We start from the raw sequence: 15216 nt of genomic DNA, 5'->3' as shown, positions 1-15216 counted from the left end.
CAGTCAACTGTAGCAATATTGCTGTCAAAGGACGATTCCACTCCAAACGTCATTGTTAATTTAACCTTGGACACACAGTTCTTTAAGGTAATGAGTACTTAAGTATTAACATAGAGTGTTTATCATGCAAATGAAATGAGACTCCAACAGAACAATGTAAACCCCGGATATTTACAGTACACTAGCTAAATGTCAGTGCAAACTAATTGGCTATGAGCAAGGATTCATCTCTGAGGCAGTGTCTCTGGAGACACCAGGTACTTCAGATACAATTAGGCCTGAATTAGAAAGGGAATTAGGAGTGATCCTTGTTTTTGACACAAAGAGCTGAACTGGAACTAGCGGTGCTGGGGGTGCTCCCACACCCCCTGGCTTGAAGTGGTTTCCATTATATGCAGGGTTTACAGTTTGGTTCAATGGCTCTCAGCGCCCCCACTATACACAGTGTTCCAGCCCCCCTGCTGAACATATGAGCTGCAGGTGTCAATTTAGTTTATTGTTGTAATTGATACAGTGGCAGTTTTCGTAAAAGCCTCTGGTTTGAAGTGCAGTCGGCCAAATTCTCTGCTGATGTAAACCGGTGCAGCTCTATTGAATAGAACTGAATTCAGTGGAGCCTCACCAATGGACACTGGCGGAGAACTTCATCCAGTATACGCAGCATGGGGTGTTGACAAGTATGATTCTAGTCAGAATCCCCATCCCAAGCCACAGCTCAGCACATTACACACAATCACCTCCATGGTCTAGTGCCTGGGGCCCTCTAGGCAAACAGACTTGGGCTCTAATAGACTGTGGTGAGCTGCTGGGTCGAGGACCTGCCCCATAGGACATCCTGTTCTCCAGCCCCCCAGAGTTCCTACCTAGCATGGTTAGCAAGAGCATCCTAGCTGTGAAAGCGAACAGGGAGAGAAGCACCCCTTTGATGTCTGTGGGACTTGAGGTATCCAGGGTGATATAGTCACTCTCAGCATTCTGGGAGGCGCTGTAACATGCTCCATCAGACTAGCACTGCGCATTAAGCAGGTAGCCGCAGTGTGCACTCGTGGAAGGGTCTGAGTGGTCTTCAAGCGTAGGTTCAAATAGCGCTCTGTGAAGTAATTCATTCTGGGGCTCACAAAGGCCCAGAGGTCTGTGGCAAGGTCCAGATCAGAGAAGAACAGCCACAAACCTCTGGCCAAATGAAGAAGAAGAAATCTACTTCTGGCTGTCCCCGGGAATCCATGTGGAGCTGGAAGTATGCCGCATGAGGCGGGCCAGTTTGCAAAGGGGGAGGGAAGTGTTTATCCCACAGCATGTGTCTGCCTGCTGGGTGCTGAAACACTCCACTGCCTAGTGGGCCTGAGGAATGATGTTGGTGCAGCCGGGTAGAAATGCCGGTTCCTCCTATGCCCAAAATGCCCACCACAATCTACATCTAGCTGTAGCGGTTGACAGCTCTAAGGAACTTGAATGATAACAGTCAGAGGGTGAAATTCCATCCTGTGCAGAGAGCCCGCACAAGCTCCATTCACCACATACGGCCCGATGAAGCATTAGTTTGCAGGGTTAAGGCTAAGCTAAACTATCAGGCTTATTAGCTCAAAGCCAGTAGCAGACTCATCAACTTCTGGACATTGTCTAGCCTCTGGGGGGGACAAGGAACCACACTGCATTAGTGTGGGTGACACGTAGGCCATCTGCTGGCCTGTGCCCAGAAGTCAATTTAACTCATGCTCAGTAGGGTCCAGTTATGCCACCCTTACCCACAGTGGGCGGTGGCTTATTCTGCAAGGTGCATCACTGAAATCACTGGGCCAAATCCCAAGCTAGTGTAAATCGGCACAATTCCTTGGACCTCAGTGGAGCTATGCCAATTGACATCAGGATCTGGCCGAAGGACTTTTCTGTTTTGCTGTCCTTGGGAAATCTGTCATGTGACTGCTTCGTGTTCGGATGCCTGTTGCTTTTCATGCAGAGTGTCTGGCATGTGGGTAGCTCAGTGCCATATTAGCCTAGCATCTGTAAAAAGTGGGTGTCTCCGCTCTCCCATGCAGGGCCGGTGCTACCATTTAGGCAAACTAGGCGGTTGCCTAGGGCGCCAAGATTTGGGGGGCGCCAAAAAGCGGTGCCCCCAATTTTTTTTTACAGCGTTCCTACGCCCCCTCCCCGAGCGTGCGGTCACTGCTCCACTTCTCCCGCCTCCCAGGCTTGCGGCGCCAATCAGCTGTTTGGCGCCACAAGCCTGGGAGGGGAGGAGAATTAGAGCGGGGGCGGCGTGCTCGGGGAGGGGGTGTAGCAGAGGTGAGCTGGGGTGGGGAGCTGCCGCACGGCTCCCCGGGGGGCGGGAGGAGCTGCCGCGGAGGGGGGGACACACACCTCAGGGCAGAGGGGAGGGGAGCTGCCGCAGGGGGGGCGCCTCAGGGCGGAGAGGGGGGCAGGGAGCTGCCGCAGGGCTGGGGGAGGGGGGGCGCAAGGTGGAAGTTTCGCCTAGGGCGCGAAACTTCCTTGCATCGGCCCTGCTCCCATGCAGTCCTGTCCATGTAAGAGCACAGAGCATTCATTGTATAGGGTCGTCCTACCAGCAGATGCCATAGGAAATCCATATTCCATAGGAAAGGCTGTATTGCTGGCACTCAATTTCAGCCGTTACTGCTCTTCGTGTACTCAGCAGATGAGAGGGGTTCAGGATCTGTAATTATAGCACAGTGTTAATTCCTTGATGGTCAACTTCCATTCCAGCCAGAGGCGCCCTCGCTCTGGGTCTTGCCAAGCTAATGCATGGCTGGTATCTTTTCATTCTAACTCCTGTGTAAATGTGACCGTGTGAAATGAATAGACCCTCGGGAGTGACGGAGTTTCCCAGTGGTTGGGGTGGCTCAGAACCATTGGAACTCACAGGCCCAGCCAGACGTCAGCAAGCGCCATGTGAGACAGTAACGGGAATTCATGTTGTAACAACACAGAGTGAATCCCCTTGCCCATCTCTCACGGGGCTCAGCTACTCCCAGGATCCGCCCAGTCGCAGTGCGAGGGCATTGAACATTGCAATCGGACAGGCCAGAGACAGGCCACGCTCTTGCCTGCATCCAGACTTGATTGGCTTGTGTAGGCCTGTTGTATTAACTTGGATGAAACAGATGAAACAGATGGGCCAGAGGTTTTAACGTAACCTAGTTCCTATTTAACATTAAACAGCGTTAAACAGGGTCCGGGGCTTGGTTTACAGGGACTTCAGCTCGCTTAGCACGGTCACACACATACTATTAAATATTTAAAAAACTTTTCATTAAAGATACAGAAAAGAAGAGAAAAGCAGTTACAGCAGTTAAATGTACAGTGCTAAAAAAGGCTTTTGTTTTTGCAACCTCCCTTGTTCCCTTTCCCTTTAGCTATGGACAGTTTTTAGAAGAAACTCTCCCCCCCCCCCATTGGTGTTTGACAGTCTCTTAGATGGTATCAAAGATGTGGAAAAGAGAAAAAATGAATTGCGCTGGGCTGGAGATATTGCGGCTGTTGTGGTTGTTAAGGCCAGTCTCAGAAGGCAGGGCCCCCTTCTTTGACAGACTCCTAGATGGTATCAGAACTGGCAATAACTGTCATCCTGAGTGGTGGCTGGGATTCAGTTGGAGCCATCAGTGGTGGTGATATGATCCGGGTCCCTCTCTTTGTGGCCTGTTCTGGTCAGGACACCTCCCAGGATTGGACGATGAAGGCCCACGGTCCCAGGAAATGGTGGGGGTGCCTCCCTCTGTCCTCTCCACCTATTCTTTTTTTTTTTGTCCTTTACCCACAAAATTTCTTTTTTTTAAGGACCCCAAAAGGGAGCTGGGTGAAATAACCCATCCCCTGATTATTTTTTCAACTAATTAAGCCTAATATCCGACATACCAATTATGGTTCATTAGCTTCCGGCTCTCCAGCTCTTGTTTTTAATAAGATTAATTTCAACACAGTCTTTGAATCAGGTCAATTTGGCCTTTTGGTTTAGACTAATTGTCTTATTCTGTCTCCCTTTTGTACCTTTCCCCATCAGCGTTGGTGATTATAGGTTATTGTAACATCTTATGAACGTTTACATACATTTTCGAGTGGAGCTCACAATTTGGGTACATTTGTAGGCTCCATTGTCACAACAGCTCTCCTCAGGAGTTCCTTCTGTTAGCAACCCAGGACTGAACAAGCTGTTTTGATGCATGGCAGATTTGGGCCATTTGTGACACCAAAATGCAATTCTGAAGTAAAGCAATTCTGGGATCAACTCCCTGAGAAAGTCGCGCAGTGTGTGCAGGAAGTGACCTCTCGTGCAGTACGTCTTCCTGACGGCACAAGGAACACGCAACGTACATAGCAGTAATAAGAACAGACTGACATGGGAAGTCCAGTTCCTTTCCATGTCAAGAACACATCTAGACTCAAAGTATTATTGGTTTCCCCCAGGGAAGTGAAGGAGATTTGTGAGGCAGCAAACGGAAGTTTTCGTTTGTCTCAAAACTAATCTGAAACCCCACTGCATTATGAAACGGTCTGACGTGTGCTACAGCCAAAAGGCACAACGCTCTCCTCCCCCGGCCACATCTCCTGTACACGTGCCCAGCCGTTAGAAGAACTTGGCAGGTATCACTCTTCAGTGGTTTCCATTCCCCTGCAAAGCAGGATACAGGGGGAGGGGTATTTGCATTTTTAACCTGACCGTTAGTTGTGCAAATGTGTCAGAGGAATTGCCACGGGAGGTACTGGGAGGAGCACAGGCAGGGTCCCCAGTATATATACAGGCACTGTTCATGTACCGCTCTACAGGAGAATTGATTAAGTCTTGCCCAGTTTAAGACTTGACCCTGAACAGACAGCCATCTCCACCATGAAGCTGACAGTTGTCTTCACGCTTGTCACCCTGGCGCTTTGCTGCTACTCAGGTAAGTGAGCTGTTGGCTGCAGAACACAGTGCGTATGGAACCTCTGCAACCGATGATGCCTTGGTTGAAAACTGCAATTCTTCCTGCTAGGGAAAAATTCACTCAGTGCCTGATCCCCTTCCCTTTGATGTGACTGGAAAGACTCTGAACCCAATGGGATCTGGACCAGTCCCTCAGTCAGAATCTGTACGATAAATAAGGATGCTAATTACAAAGCAGCATTTAAAATAACTTGCAAATATTTCAATATAGTCAGTGATCTGAACAGAGCAGCCCTATAATCTCGGCAGGCTGCCATCTTTGTGGGAACTGCAGCAGTCACATCCGAGCTGCAGCTAGAGTCTGAGGGTTTTTTTGAACATGACATAAGGGAGTTACATCCCCAAATGCTAATGTTAGGAAAAGCTCACTTTAAAACAGAAACCACTTAAACTTAAATTTTTTGTTTCTTTCTCAAAACATTTTAGAATTTTAAATCACAGTGCGGCTGGGTGGTGGAGTGATCTGCTTGGTGAAGGGGCTGTGATGGTCCCAGCGTATCCTTACCCCGAGGGAAAGGTCCATGGCCTGGGAGCAGATTGCTGCTTTCATCCATGTTATTCAAGAAGTTCTTTTATAACTTTGGCCATTGCCCATGTAATGCTCTGCCCCCTCCTAACACTGAGAAACACCCCGAACGCTTTAGCAACAAGGACATTCAAAACGTTTGTTCGTTCTCCTGTTGAGTTTGTTGGATGATTTTGCCTTGCAGCTTCTGCTCTTCTGGTTGACAATCTTCTGCCAAATGTGGTGCCAAACGTGGTTTCCGTTCCTGTCGGCGTCCTCACTGACCTGGTTACAGGGGTACAGGGCTGTGTGAACGAGCTCACCCCCAAAGCTCTGTCTGCCCTTAATAGGGTGCTGGTAAGTCCATCTTCTTTTTCTCCCAATCTAACATTAAGTTCAATATATCAACTTCCTACTAACCTGGATTTTCTATTTATTATTATTGTTGTTAAATGGAAATGCTACAGGGAAAAAAACGACCCAAACTAATACCAGTTTGAATATAAGGAGTGAATGGGGCCAAAAGTTAGTACCCATCAAAGAAACACCAAACTCAGAAGGTTTTTCCAATAGCCGGGTGCCCAGGTTTAATTTGCACCATGGCATTTGAGAGAATACACAGACCGGATGTGTATTACCTCCTATGGCGAGGAGATTACCGGCTCTTTGAGTCTGAATTGATACCCAGGGGATATTCCAGGTCACTAATATGTTGCATGTGATGGTTTCTCTGGCCTGTATTTGAAAGATATATAAATCTAGATGATATGTTTCTTGTTAATTGCTAACTCTATTGATTTTGTTGACTACTGAATGAGAATTAGGCCAAAGGGCCCTCCTATCTGAGCACCTTTGATCCCTATGTATCTTCTCTGTATATGGCATCTCCAGTTCAGGCTGGGAGACACTGACAGGGGCTCCAGGAGAAGCCATGTGGAGGAGCTGAGGAGAGACCCTCATTGCTGAGCTCCGACAAGAGATTTTTAAGTACCTTTCAGCAACAAACATAAATGAACGAAATGTTACAAAATGCTACCGCTTTTCCTAGCTGTGCTGCTGGGACAGGTCCAAACCTCTCCTGATTCACAGACCATCACCCAATATTCCCTGCCTAGCCCACAGACTCGCTCCCCGTTTGCATTTTCCTGGGTAATGTGCAGCTGAGGCAAAACATTAGAAATTGGGGAGATCCACACAACCACCGAGCGCAGGGAAGTAACGTGCAGGGCCAGCTCTAGGCACCAGCATCCCAAGCATGTGTTTGGGACGGCACTTTTCTAGGGGTGGCATTCAGGCCCATTTTTTTTTTTTTTTTGCTTGGGGCGGCAAAAAACCTGGAGCCGGCCCTGGTAATGTGCCACCAATCCGCATGGTCCCTGTACCAGGGCACTGCTTCTGCCCAGCCTGCACAGGACACACTGCCATGCCCACAGTCTCTCTTGGGTATTTGATTGTCCCACACGTAACCTAACCAAAGAAGAACAGTTCCTCAGCCCCCCTGGGCTACTGTCACCAGGGGATTTCCCCCCTTTACCTTTCCGACTCTCACTCCCCAGCCCTGGGGACTCTGGCAGTGCTGCTGCCTGCAGCCTCCTAACTCTGACTGACCAGGTCTCCCTCCTCCGTGGGCCAGGGACCCCCTTATAAGCCCTAATCGGGGTCCTCTGATGCAGCACAGGTGCCCTGGCTCTGCTCCCTGTTAAGGGGCCTGTGTCAGCCTGGGATAGCTCCATGGCCTGGAACTTGACAGACGTTGAATTCAAGCTCCTGGGACAGGAGCCTTATTCCATCGTGCCTTATTCCCGGCCTAGCCACAGACTCAGTCCCTTAACTGCACGTTCCGGGGTCATGTACAACTGAGGGGGAAACGTCACAAACTGGGGAGCTCCAGAGCACAACGGAGCCCAGAGAACAGCGAGCAGCCAGGGCGAGTGGCCCTGCTGCCCACAATATGGCAGCCGTTTTCTGCAGCTCTAAGTTGTTTCTTTACTGGTCTTGTGCATGTAACCCCTGGCCAGGAGCTCAGCTCTGCATTCACTGCTCTTGCTCTGTCTTTTAGGGTATTCTGGGTATCCTGAACGTCCTGGGGTAAGGATTCCTGCAGAGCCAAGCGCGGATCTCGGATGGATGAATACCGGACGCTCCCCTCTTCTTCCTCTCTGATTTGAGCTTTCCTCCTATCTCTGCATGCAGCCAAGCTCCCTGTGCTCTCACCTCCCTGGGAGGGCTCAGCATCGCTCCAATCATTTATTTCAATAAACTACCTGCAATGCACTTCCTCCTTCGTCTGCTTTGCTCAGAGTAGCACAGAGGATGCGGCTGGTTTGGGTCAGAGGTGTATTATAGGGAACAGCTGGAGTTTTTGCTGTTGTTGAGAGTTCCTGGCGTGCCCGGGATTAGGTGGGTGTAAAATGCCCAGTGATCTCACGGTGAAGTGGCCGGTATGGGTGTAACATTCATTCCTCCAACCCCATTTCCCCGCAGAAAACTGACTCAGGCTGGCTCCCTGATGCCAATATGTGCATCTCAATAGTTAACCCTTTAGCTACTGGACTACAACATAAGTGTGCTGGTGTGTGTTACAGGACTTAGGGTGATGGAGTGAGGTTTCCTTCCATCTCTGTCCACAGTTTCCGCCCCAGAAAGAAATCTATCTTGCCCTGATATGCCAAACCACCCGGGATGGTTTCCCTGCTGTGTTGTGCCCACCGAGGGACAGATCGATTCTCCCTCTCGGGTCCCTTCCCTGTCGACTGAAAGTCTCAATATGATCAAGATCCAGCAGATAACGCCCTTTAGCACTGAGAAATCAGTAACATTTCTGGTGTGAGCACATCTCAGAGGTACGGGAAAGGCCTTGACCACAAATGGAAGGGGAAACCAGCATTAAACACACCTACAGGAAACACAGAAGGGTCTCCAGGGGCCCATCATCTTCCAGCTCCCTGCCCATCAGTCGCAGAATGTGCATAGTGAAGCTCTAACGACCATGCTCTGCCTGGTTCCTGGTGCAAAGGAGCGTCATCTTTCATGAGAGCCCCAGGCAGGGTCTGCGAGGGTCCCTCTTGGTGCTCGCTGCATTCGGGGTTTTGTTCCCCAGAATTTCTCAGGGTTTTGCTCCGGATGGGTAGAGACTGTGCATTGCCCAGGGGAGAGGTCCCTGAAGTTCCAACAGGTGCAACCAGAATCCCCCTTTTCACTGTCTTTAGCACTTGGATGAGCCAGGGAAACCTCCTCCCTTCCCTGATCCGTCCCCTCTGGGGAATGGTGCCAGCTGCTATGATAAACTCCCACTCCAGCCACACGCCCTTTGTTCATTGCTTTGTGCTTTTATGTCTTTAGAGTAAATGTGGTTGAGATACAACAACTGAATCCAAAGCTGCTGATGGAGAAGGCTGGGGCCAAAAGGGTACAATCCCCCGCACATGTCGGACAACACAAACCATGCTGGTTTAATGTACCTAGTGTGTAGATGCCACCTTGCACTCCGCTAGCAAATCACTCACTCATGTCTCTTCCTGCAAATGCATCTCAGGCCCCTTCCCGATGCATGTCACATTCGTCATGCAGAAACGGAGCCACATGGTGGTTTCTCAGGCACAGAAAAAATTCACTTAGAGGCAGGATGAAGGAGCCTGGAAACATTCGTACATCTCAGCTTGAGATCAGGAGAAACGCTGAGCTAGTGTCTCCCGGGAGTTTTCCAAAGCTGCTGTGTAAATGGGAATCTCTCCTAGGTGTCCGGGCTGCAAGGCTATTGCAAGTGCTAGGGGTGGCGCTACTTTCACCATCCCTCTGTCACCCCTTGATGCTTCCACACAGGATGAGTGGGGCTATTTGCTGCAAGCAGGGGCCCCAGGAGAGGAGACAGACAAGCTGCCATTGTGCCTGCCTTGGAGACGAAGGGAAAGCATCATGTGCTCACCTTGAAACCCTCTTTCTCTGGGGCTGGGACAAGCACTGGCTGGGATTGGCCTCCCCACGTCCCTGAGGTTATCGCAGATTAGAAGGTGAAAAAAACGCACTCCCGATGACATGTTTTCCGAGCTCATGCAGTCCTCCTGCACTGATAGGGCACAGCTTAATGCATGGAGGCATTCAGTGGCAGAGGCCAGGAAAGAATTAAGTGAGCACGAAGAGCGGAGGCAGGATGCGATGCTGGGGCTAATGGGGGAGCAAACGGACATGAAGAAGCGTCTGTTGGAGCTGCAGGAAAGCCCACAAGAGCACAGACCCTCGCTGCATCCACTGTATAACTGCCTCCCCTCCTCCCGATGTTCCATAGCCTCCTCTCCCAGACGCCCAAGAACCCGGGGTGGGGAGGCTCCGGGCACCCAGCCGCTCCACTCCAGAGGATGGCCCAAGCAACAGAAGGCTGTCATTCAAACAGTTTTATTTTTAGTGTGGCTACAATAAGCAATGTGGCCTTGTCCTTCCCTCCTCCCCCACCCCACCTGGGCTACCTTGATCGTTATCTCATTTTTAAAAAAATTAATAAAGAAAGAATGCATGGTTTCAAAACAATAGTTACTTTATTTCGAAGGGGGGAAGGTGGTTGGCTTACAGGGAATTAAAATCAACAAAGGGGATGGGTTTGCATCAAGGAGAAACACACACAACTGTCACACCGAAGTCTGTCCAGTCATGAAACTGGTTTTCAAAGCCTCTCTTCTTGCTGTGCTCTTCTAATTTCCCTGGTGTCTGGCTGTTCAAAATCAGACACCAGGCGATTTGCTTCAACCTCCCACCATAAACGTCTCCCCCTTACTCTCACAGATATTATGGAGCACACAGCAAGCAGCAATAACGATGGGAACGTTGGTTGCACTGCGGTCTGACCAACAGCGCCAGCGAGCTTTTAAACGTCCAAAGGCACATTCTACCACCATTCTGCACTTGCTCAGCCTATAGTTGAACTGCTTCTTACTACTGTCCAGGCTTCATGAACGGATCCCCCGAGCTCGTCGCTGGGGAGCAGGAGAGCATAGTTGCAGGGGAAGGCGGGAAAAATTTGCAGGCAGTTTTAGTCTCTAACAGACCTTGCTCACCTGCACATTTGTGAGGCCAACATGGCCATTGTTGTAACTTAGGCCATCACGGGATGGGATTTTGGTTGTTTGGTTGTTGCAGTTCTGTGCACATGAGCAGCATGATTCTAGTGTTGCAAGTTAGATCCCCGTGATGGCCTAAATGTGCAAATGGCTCATGAATGCAAAAGTGGTTCCCAAGAACGTTATGTTGTTGCTTCTTTTTAAAAGAGGCAACACACCTGGGTAAGATCGCCACAGGCTCAGGCTACTCTCCAAGTACACAAGCTTAATCACTGGTGCATACAACGTTCATGGTTTGTGTAAACGTACAGCTAACTGCTTCTGCTAAACACCTTGCATTTTGCTGGGACGCTGGGAATTCCTTTCCCAGACCTGCAGAAGAGCTCTGTGTGGCTCCAAAGCTTGTCTCTCTCACCAACAGAAACGGGTCCAATAAAAGTTGTTACCTCGCCCACCGTAATATCCTGGGACAGACACAGCTACAGATGCACTGCATACAGCCTTAACTGTGTACGCAGGGGGAAAGGGGGGGAGATTTTTCCTTCTTTAGAATCATAGAATCATAGAATATCAGGGTTGGAAGGGACCTCAGGAGGTCATCTAGTCCAACCCCCTGCTCAAAGCAGGACCAATTCCCAACTAAATCATCCCAGCCAGGGCTTTGTCAAGCCTGACCTTAAAAACCTCTAAGGAAGGAGATTCCACCACCTCCCTAGGTAACCCATTCCAGTGCTTCACCACCCTCCTAGTGAAAAAGTTTTTCCTAATATCCAACCTAAACTCCCCCACTGCAACTTGAGACCATTACTCCTTGTTCTGTCATCTGCCACCATTGAGAACAGTCTAGATCCATCTTCTTTGGAACCCCCCTTCAGGTAGTTGAAAGCAGCTATCAAATCCCCCCTCATTCTTCTCTTCTGCAGACTAAACAATCCCAGTTCCCTCAGCCTCTCCTCATAAGTCATGCGCTCCAGACCCCTAATCATTTTTGTTGCCCTCCGCTGGACTCTTTCCAATTTTTCCACATCCTTCTTGTAGTGTGGGGCCCAAAACTGGACACAGTACTCCAGATGAGGCCTCACCAATGTCGAATAGAGGGGAATGATCACGTTCCTCGATCTGCTGGCAATGCCCCTGCTTATACAGCCCAAAATGCCGTTAGCCTTCTTGGCAACAAGAGCACACTGTTGACTCATATCCAGCTTCTCATCCACTGTAACCCCTAGGTCCTTTTCTGCAGAACTGCTACCTAGCCATTCGGTCCCTAGTCTGTAGCAGTGCATGGGATTCTTCCGTCCTAAGTGCAGGACTCTGCACTTGTCCTTATTGAACCTCATCAGGTTTCTTTTGGCCCAATCCTCTAATTTGTCTAGGTCCCTCTGTATCCTATCCCTACCCTTCAGCATATTTACCAGTCCTCCCAGTTTAGTGTCATCTGCAAACTTGCTGAGAGTGCAATCCACGCCATACTCCAGATCATTAATGAAGATATTGAACAAAACCGGCCCCAGGACCGACCCTTGGGGCACTCCACTTGAAACCGGCTGCCAACTAGACATGGAGCCATTGATCACTACCCATTGAGCCCGACGATCTAGCCAGCTTTCTATCCACCTTATAGTCCATTCATCCATCCCATACTTCTTTAGCAAATCTTTTGATACGGTCTCCCACAGTATTCTTGCCACACATCCACTGCTTTCCCCTCATCCACAGAGCCAGTTATCTCCTCATAGAAGGCAATTAGGTTAGTCAGGCATGACTTGCCCTTGGTGAATCCATGCTGACTGTTCCTGATCACTTTCCTCTCCTCTAAGTGCTTCAGAATTGATTCCTTGAGGACCTGCTCCATGATTTTTCCAGGGACTGAGGTGAGGCTGACTGGCCTGTAGTTCCCCGGATCCTCCTTCTTCCCTTTTTTAAAGATGGGCACTACATTAGCCTTTTTCCAGTCATCCGGGACCTCCCCAGATCGCCATGAGTTTTCAAAGATAATGGCCAATGGCTCTGCAATCACATCCGCCAACTCCTTTAGCACCCTCGGCTGCAGCGCATCCGGCCCCATGGACTTGTGCTCGTCCAGTTTTTCTAAATAGTCCCAAACCACTTCTTTCTCCACAGAGGGCTGGTCACCTTCTCCCCATACTGTGCTGCCCAGCGGGAGCTGACCAGTCTGGGAGCTGACCTTGTTCGTGAAGACAGAGGCAAAAAAATCATTGAGTACATTAGCTTTTTCCACATCCTCTGTTACTAGGTTGCCTCCCTCATTCAGTAAGGGGCCCACACTTTCCTTGACTTTCTTCTTGTTGCTAACATACCTGAAGAAACCCTTCTTGTTACTCTTAACATCTCTTGCTAGCTGCAACTCCAAGTGTGATTTGGCCTTCCTGATTTCACTCCTGCATGCCTGAGCAATATTTTTATACTCCTCCCTGGTCTTTTGTCCAATCTTCCACTTCTTGTAAGCTTCTTTTTTGCGTTTAAGGTCAGCAAGGATTTCACTGTTAAGCCAAGCTGGTCGCCTGCCATATTTACTGTTCTTTCTACACATCGGGATGTTTTTTTCCTGCAACCTCAATAAGGATTCTTTAAAATACAGCCAGCTCTCCTGGAGTCCTTTCCCCCTCATGTTATTTAATCATCCCGAGCATATCGCTAAAGACGTAGTAAGAGTTAGTTTGTTCTAACTAACAGTATCACAGCAGCAGTTTAAGGTTTGGTTTAGCGACAAATAACGTAAATTGTTAGTTCTTAAGCCATGTTAACATCTAAAAGCTTTAAGTATAGTTCTTCTCATATTTAGTCGAGTCAGATTTGTAAATGCCAAGTTTGGCATAACGAATTTGCAAACCTTAAAATATAACTAAGTACAATTGTGACAATTGGGCCTATACATTTACAGAAACTGTGAGCTCAACTATTAAGAGTATGGAAAGATCATAAGATGTTAAAATAATCTAAAATAACAAATGTTGATGGGAAAAGGTCCTAAAGGGAGACAGAAAAAGTGAATTAGTGAGATCAAAAAGGCCAAGATGATATGATTCAAGGACTCTGTTGAAATTAAAAACAAGACATGCAGAGCCAAAATAAAATAACCCATAATTGGTATATTGGATAATAGGCCTAATTGGTAAACAAAATAATGAGGGAAGGGGCTACTTCACCCACCACTCCCTTTTGGGGTTCTTAAAAAGAGAAATTTTGTGAGGAAAGTACAAGACCTTCATGATCCCGATCCTGAGCGGTGTCCTGTTCAGAACAGGCCAGAGCGTGAGGGACCCAGAGGGCACGCCCCCCTAGCAACTCCGGCTCCATCCCAACCACCACCTTAAATACTTTAACTGTTTTTCCTTTTCGGTATCTTTAATAAAAAGCTTAAAATATTTAGTAGTGTGTTTGTGCTAAACAAGCTGAATTGTCTGTAAACCAAGCCCCAGACCCTGCTTAACCCTGTTTAATGTTAATCAGTGTAGTAAGATTATGTTTCAGGGCCTCAACTCTTGGTATCAGAGGCCTGGTATGAGGCCTGAGGCCTGAACCAAAGGAATGGTCAAGACTTTGCCAACATAAAGCAAAGTTAAGCTGTGAGCCAGAAGCAGGCCCTGCTCACAAAAGTTGGCAAGAAGAAGGCTGCTAATTGGACGTATACACATATCTAAAGGGTATCAAGCACTAATAGGATAAACATGGGCCAGGATGAAGACCCGGGGTCCCAGGAAACGGAGGGGCGGCAGCCATGACAGCGAAGCTCGCTCCAGTAGCCTCTGCCAGATCTTTCCATCTGTTCGTTTTTTTGTTCTTTCCTATTTTCCCCACAAAAGATCTTTTCAAGGGTGAAATATCCCATCCCCTCATTACTTTCTCGACCAATTAGGACTAATATCTGACATACCAATTATAGTTTATTAATTTCTGGCTCTGTATCTTCTGTATTAAAGAAGCATAATTTCACCACAGTCTTTCAACCCTATCAGCTCGACCTTTTTGTTTCGAGGAATTCACTGATTCTGTCTCCCTTTCGTACATTTTCCCATCAGCGTTGGTGATTATAGGTTATTGTAACATCTTATGAACGTTTACATACATTTTCGAGTGGAGCTCACAATTTGGGTACATTTGTAGGCTCCATTGTCACAACAGCTCTCCTCAGGAGTTCCTTCTGTTAGCAACCCAGGACTGAACAAGCTATTTTGATGTATGGCAGATTTGGGCCATTTGTGACACCAAAATGCAATTCTGAAGTAAAGCAATTCTGGGATCAACTCCCTGAGAAAGTCGCGCAGTGTGTGCAGGAACCTCTCGTGCAGTACGTCTTCCTGACGGCACAAGGAACACGCAACGTACATAGCAGTAATAAGAACAGACTGACATAGGAAGTCCAGTTCCTTTCCATGTCAAGAACACATCTAGACTCAAAGTATTATTGGTTTCCCCCAGGGAAGTGAAGGAGATTTGTGAGGCGGCAAACGGAAGTTTTCGTTTGTCTCAAAACTAATCTGAAACCCCACTGCATTATGAAACGGTCTGACGTGTGCTACAGCCAAAAGGCACAACGCTCTCCTCCCCCGGCCACATCTCCTGTACACATGCCCAGCCGTTAGAAGAACTTGGCAGGTATCGCTCTTCAGTGGTTTCCATTCCCCTGCAAAGCAGGATACAGGGGGAGGGGTATTTGCATTTTTAACCTGACCGTTAGTTGTGCAAACGTGTCAGAGAAATTG

The 15216-nt window shown here is 48.4% G+C and overlaps 1 protein-coding gene across 1 annotated transcript; it reads left to right on the top strand.

Annotated features, from left to right (window-relative positions):
• Nucleotides 1-4840: 4840 nt before the first annotated feature.
• Nucleotides 4841-7533, top strand: LOC135882125 (secretoglobin family 3A member 2-like). Its single transcript, XM_065408922.1, has 3 exons — nt 4841-4895; nt 5647-5798; nt 7501-7533. The coding sequence occupies exons 1-3, from the start codon at nt 4841-4843 to the stop codon at nt 7531-7533; spliced, it is 240 nt and encodes a 79-aa protein (XP_065264994.1).
• Nucleotides 7534-15216: the final 7683 nt, after the last annotated feature.

Source organism: Emys orbicularis, chromosome 8, assembly GCF_028017835.1.
Source record: "Emys orbicularis isolate rEmyOrb1 chromosome 8, rEmyOrb1.hap1, whole genome shotgun sequence".
Classification (NCBI taxonomy): domain Eukaryota; kingdom Metazoa; phylum Chordata; order Testudines; family Emydidae; genus Emys; species Emys orbicularis.
The sequence above is the reverse complement of the archived record's forward strand: the minus strand, read 5'-3'. Positions and strand labels throughout refer to the sequence as shown.

Bases quoted from the DNA above. Each gene is read 5' to 3' on its own strand.
- LOC135882125 (XM_065408922.1), top strand. From the start codon at position 4,841: ATGAAGCTGACAGTTGTCTTCACGCTTGTCACCCTGGCGCTTTGCTGC. The intron at 4,896-5,646 runs GTAAGTGAGCTG...TTTGCCTTGCAG, and splicing joins GGCGCTTTGCTGCTACTCAG to CTTCTGCTCTTCTGGTTGAC. The intron at 5,799-7,500 runs GTAAGTCCATCT...TCTGTCTTTTAG, and splicing joins CTGCCCTTAATAGGGTGCTG to GGTATTCTGGGTATCCTGAA.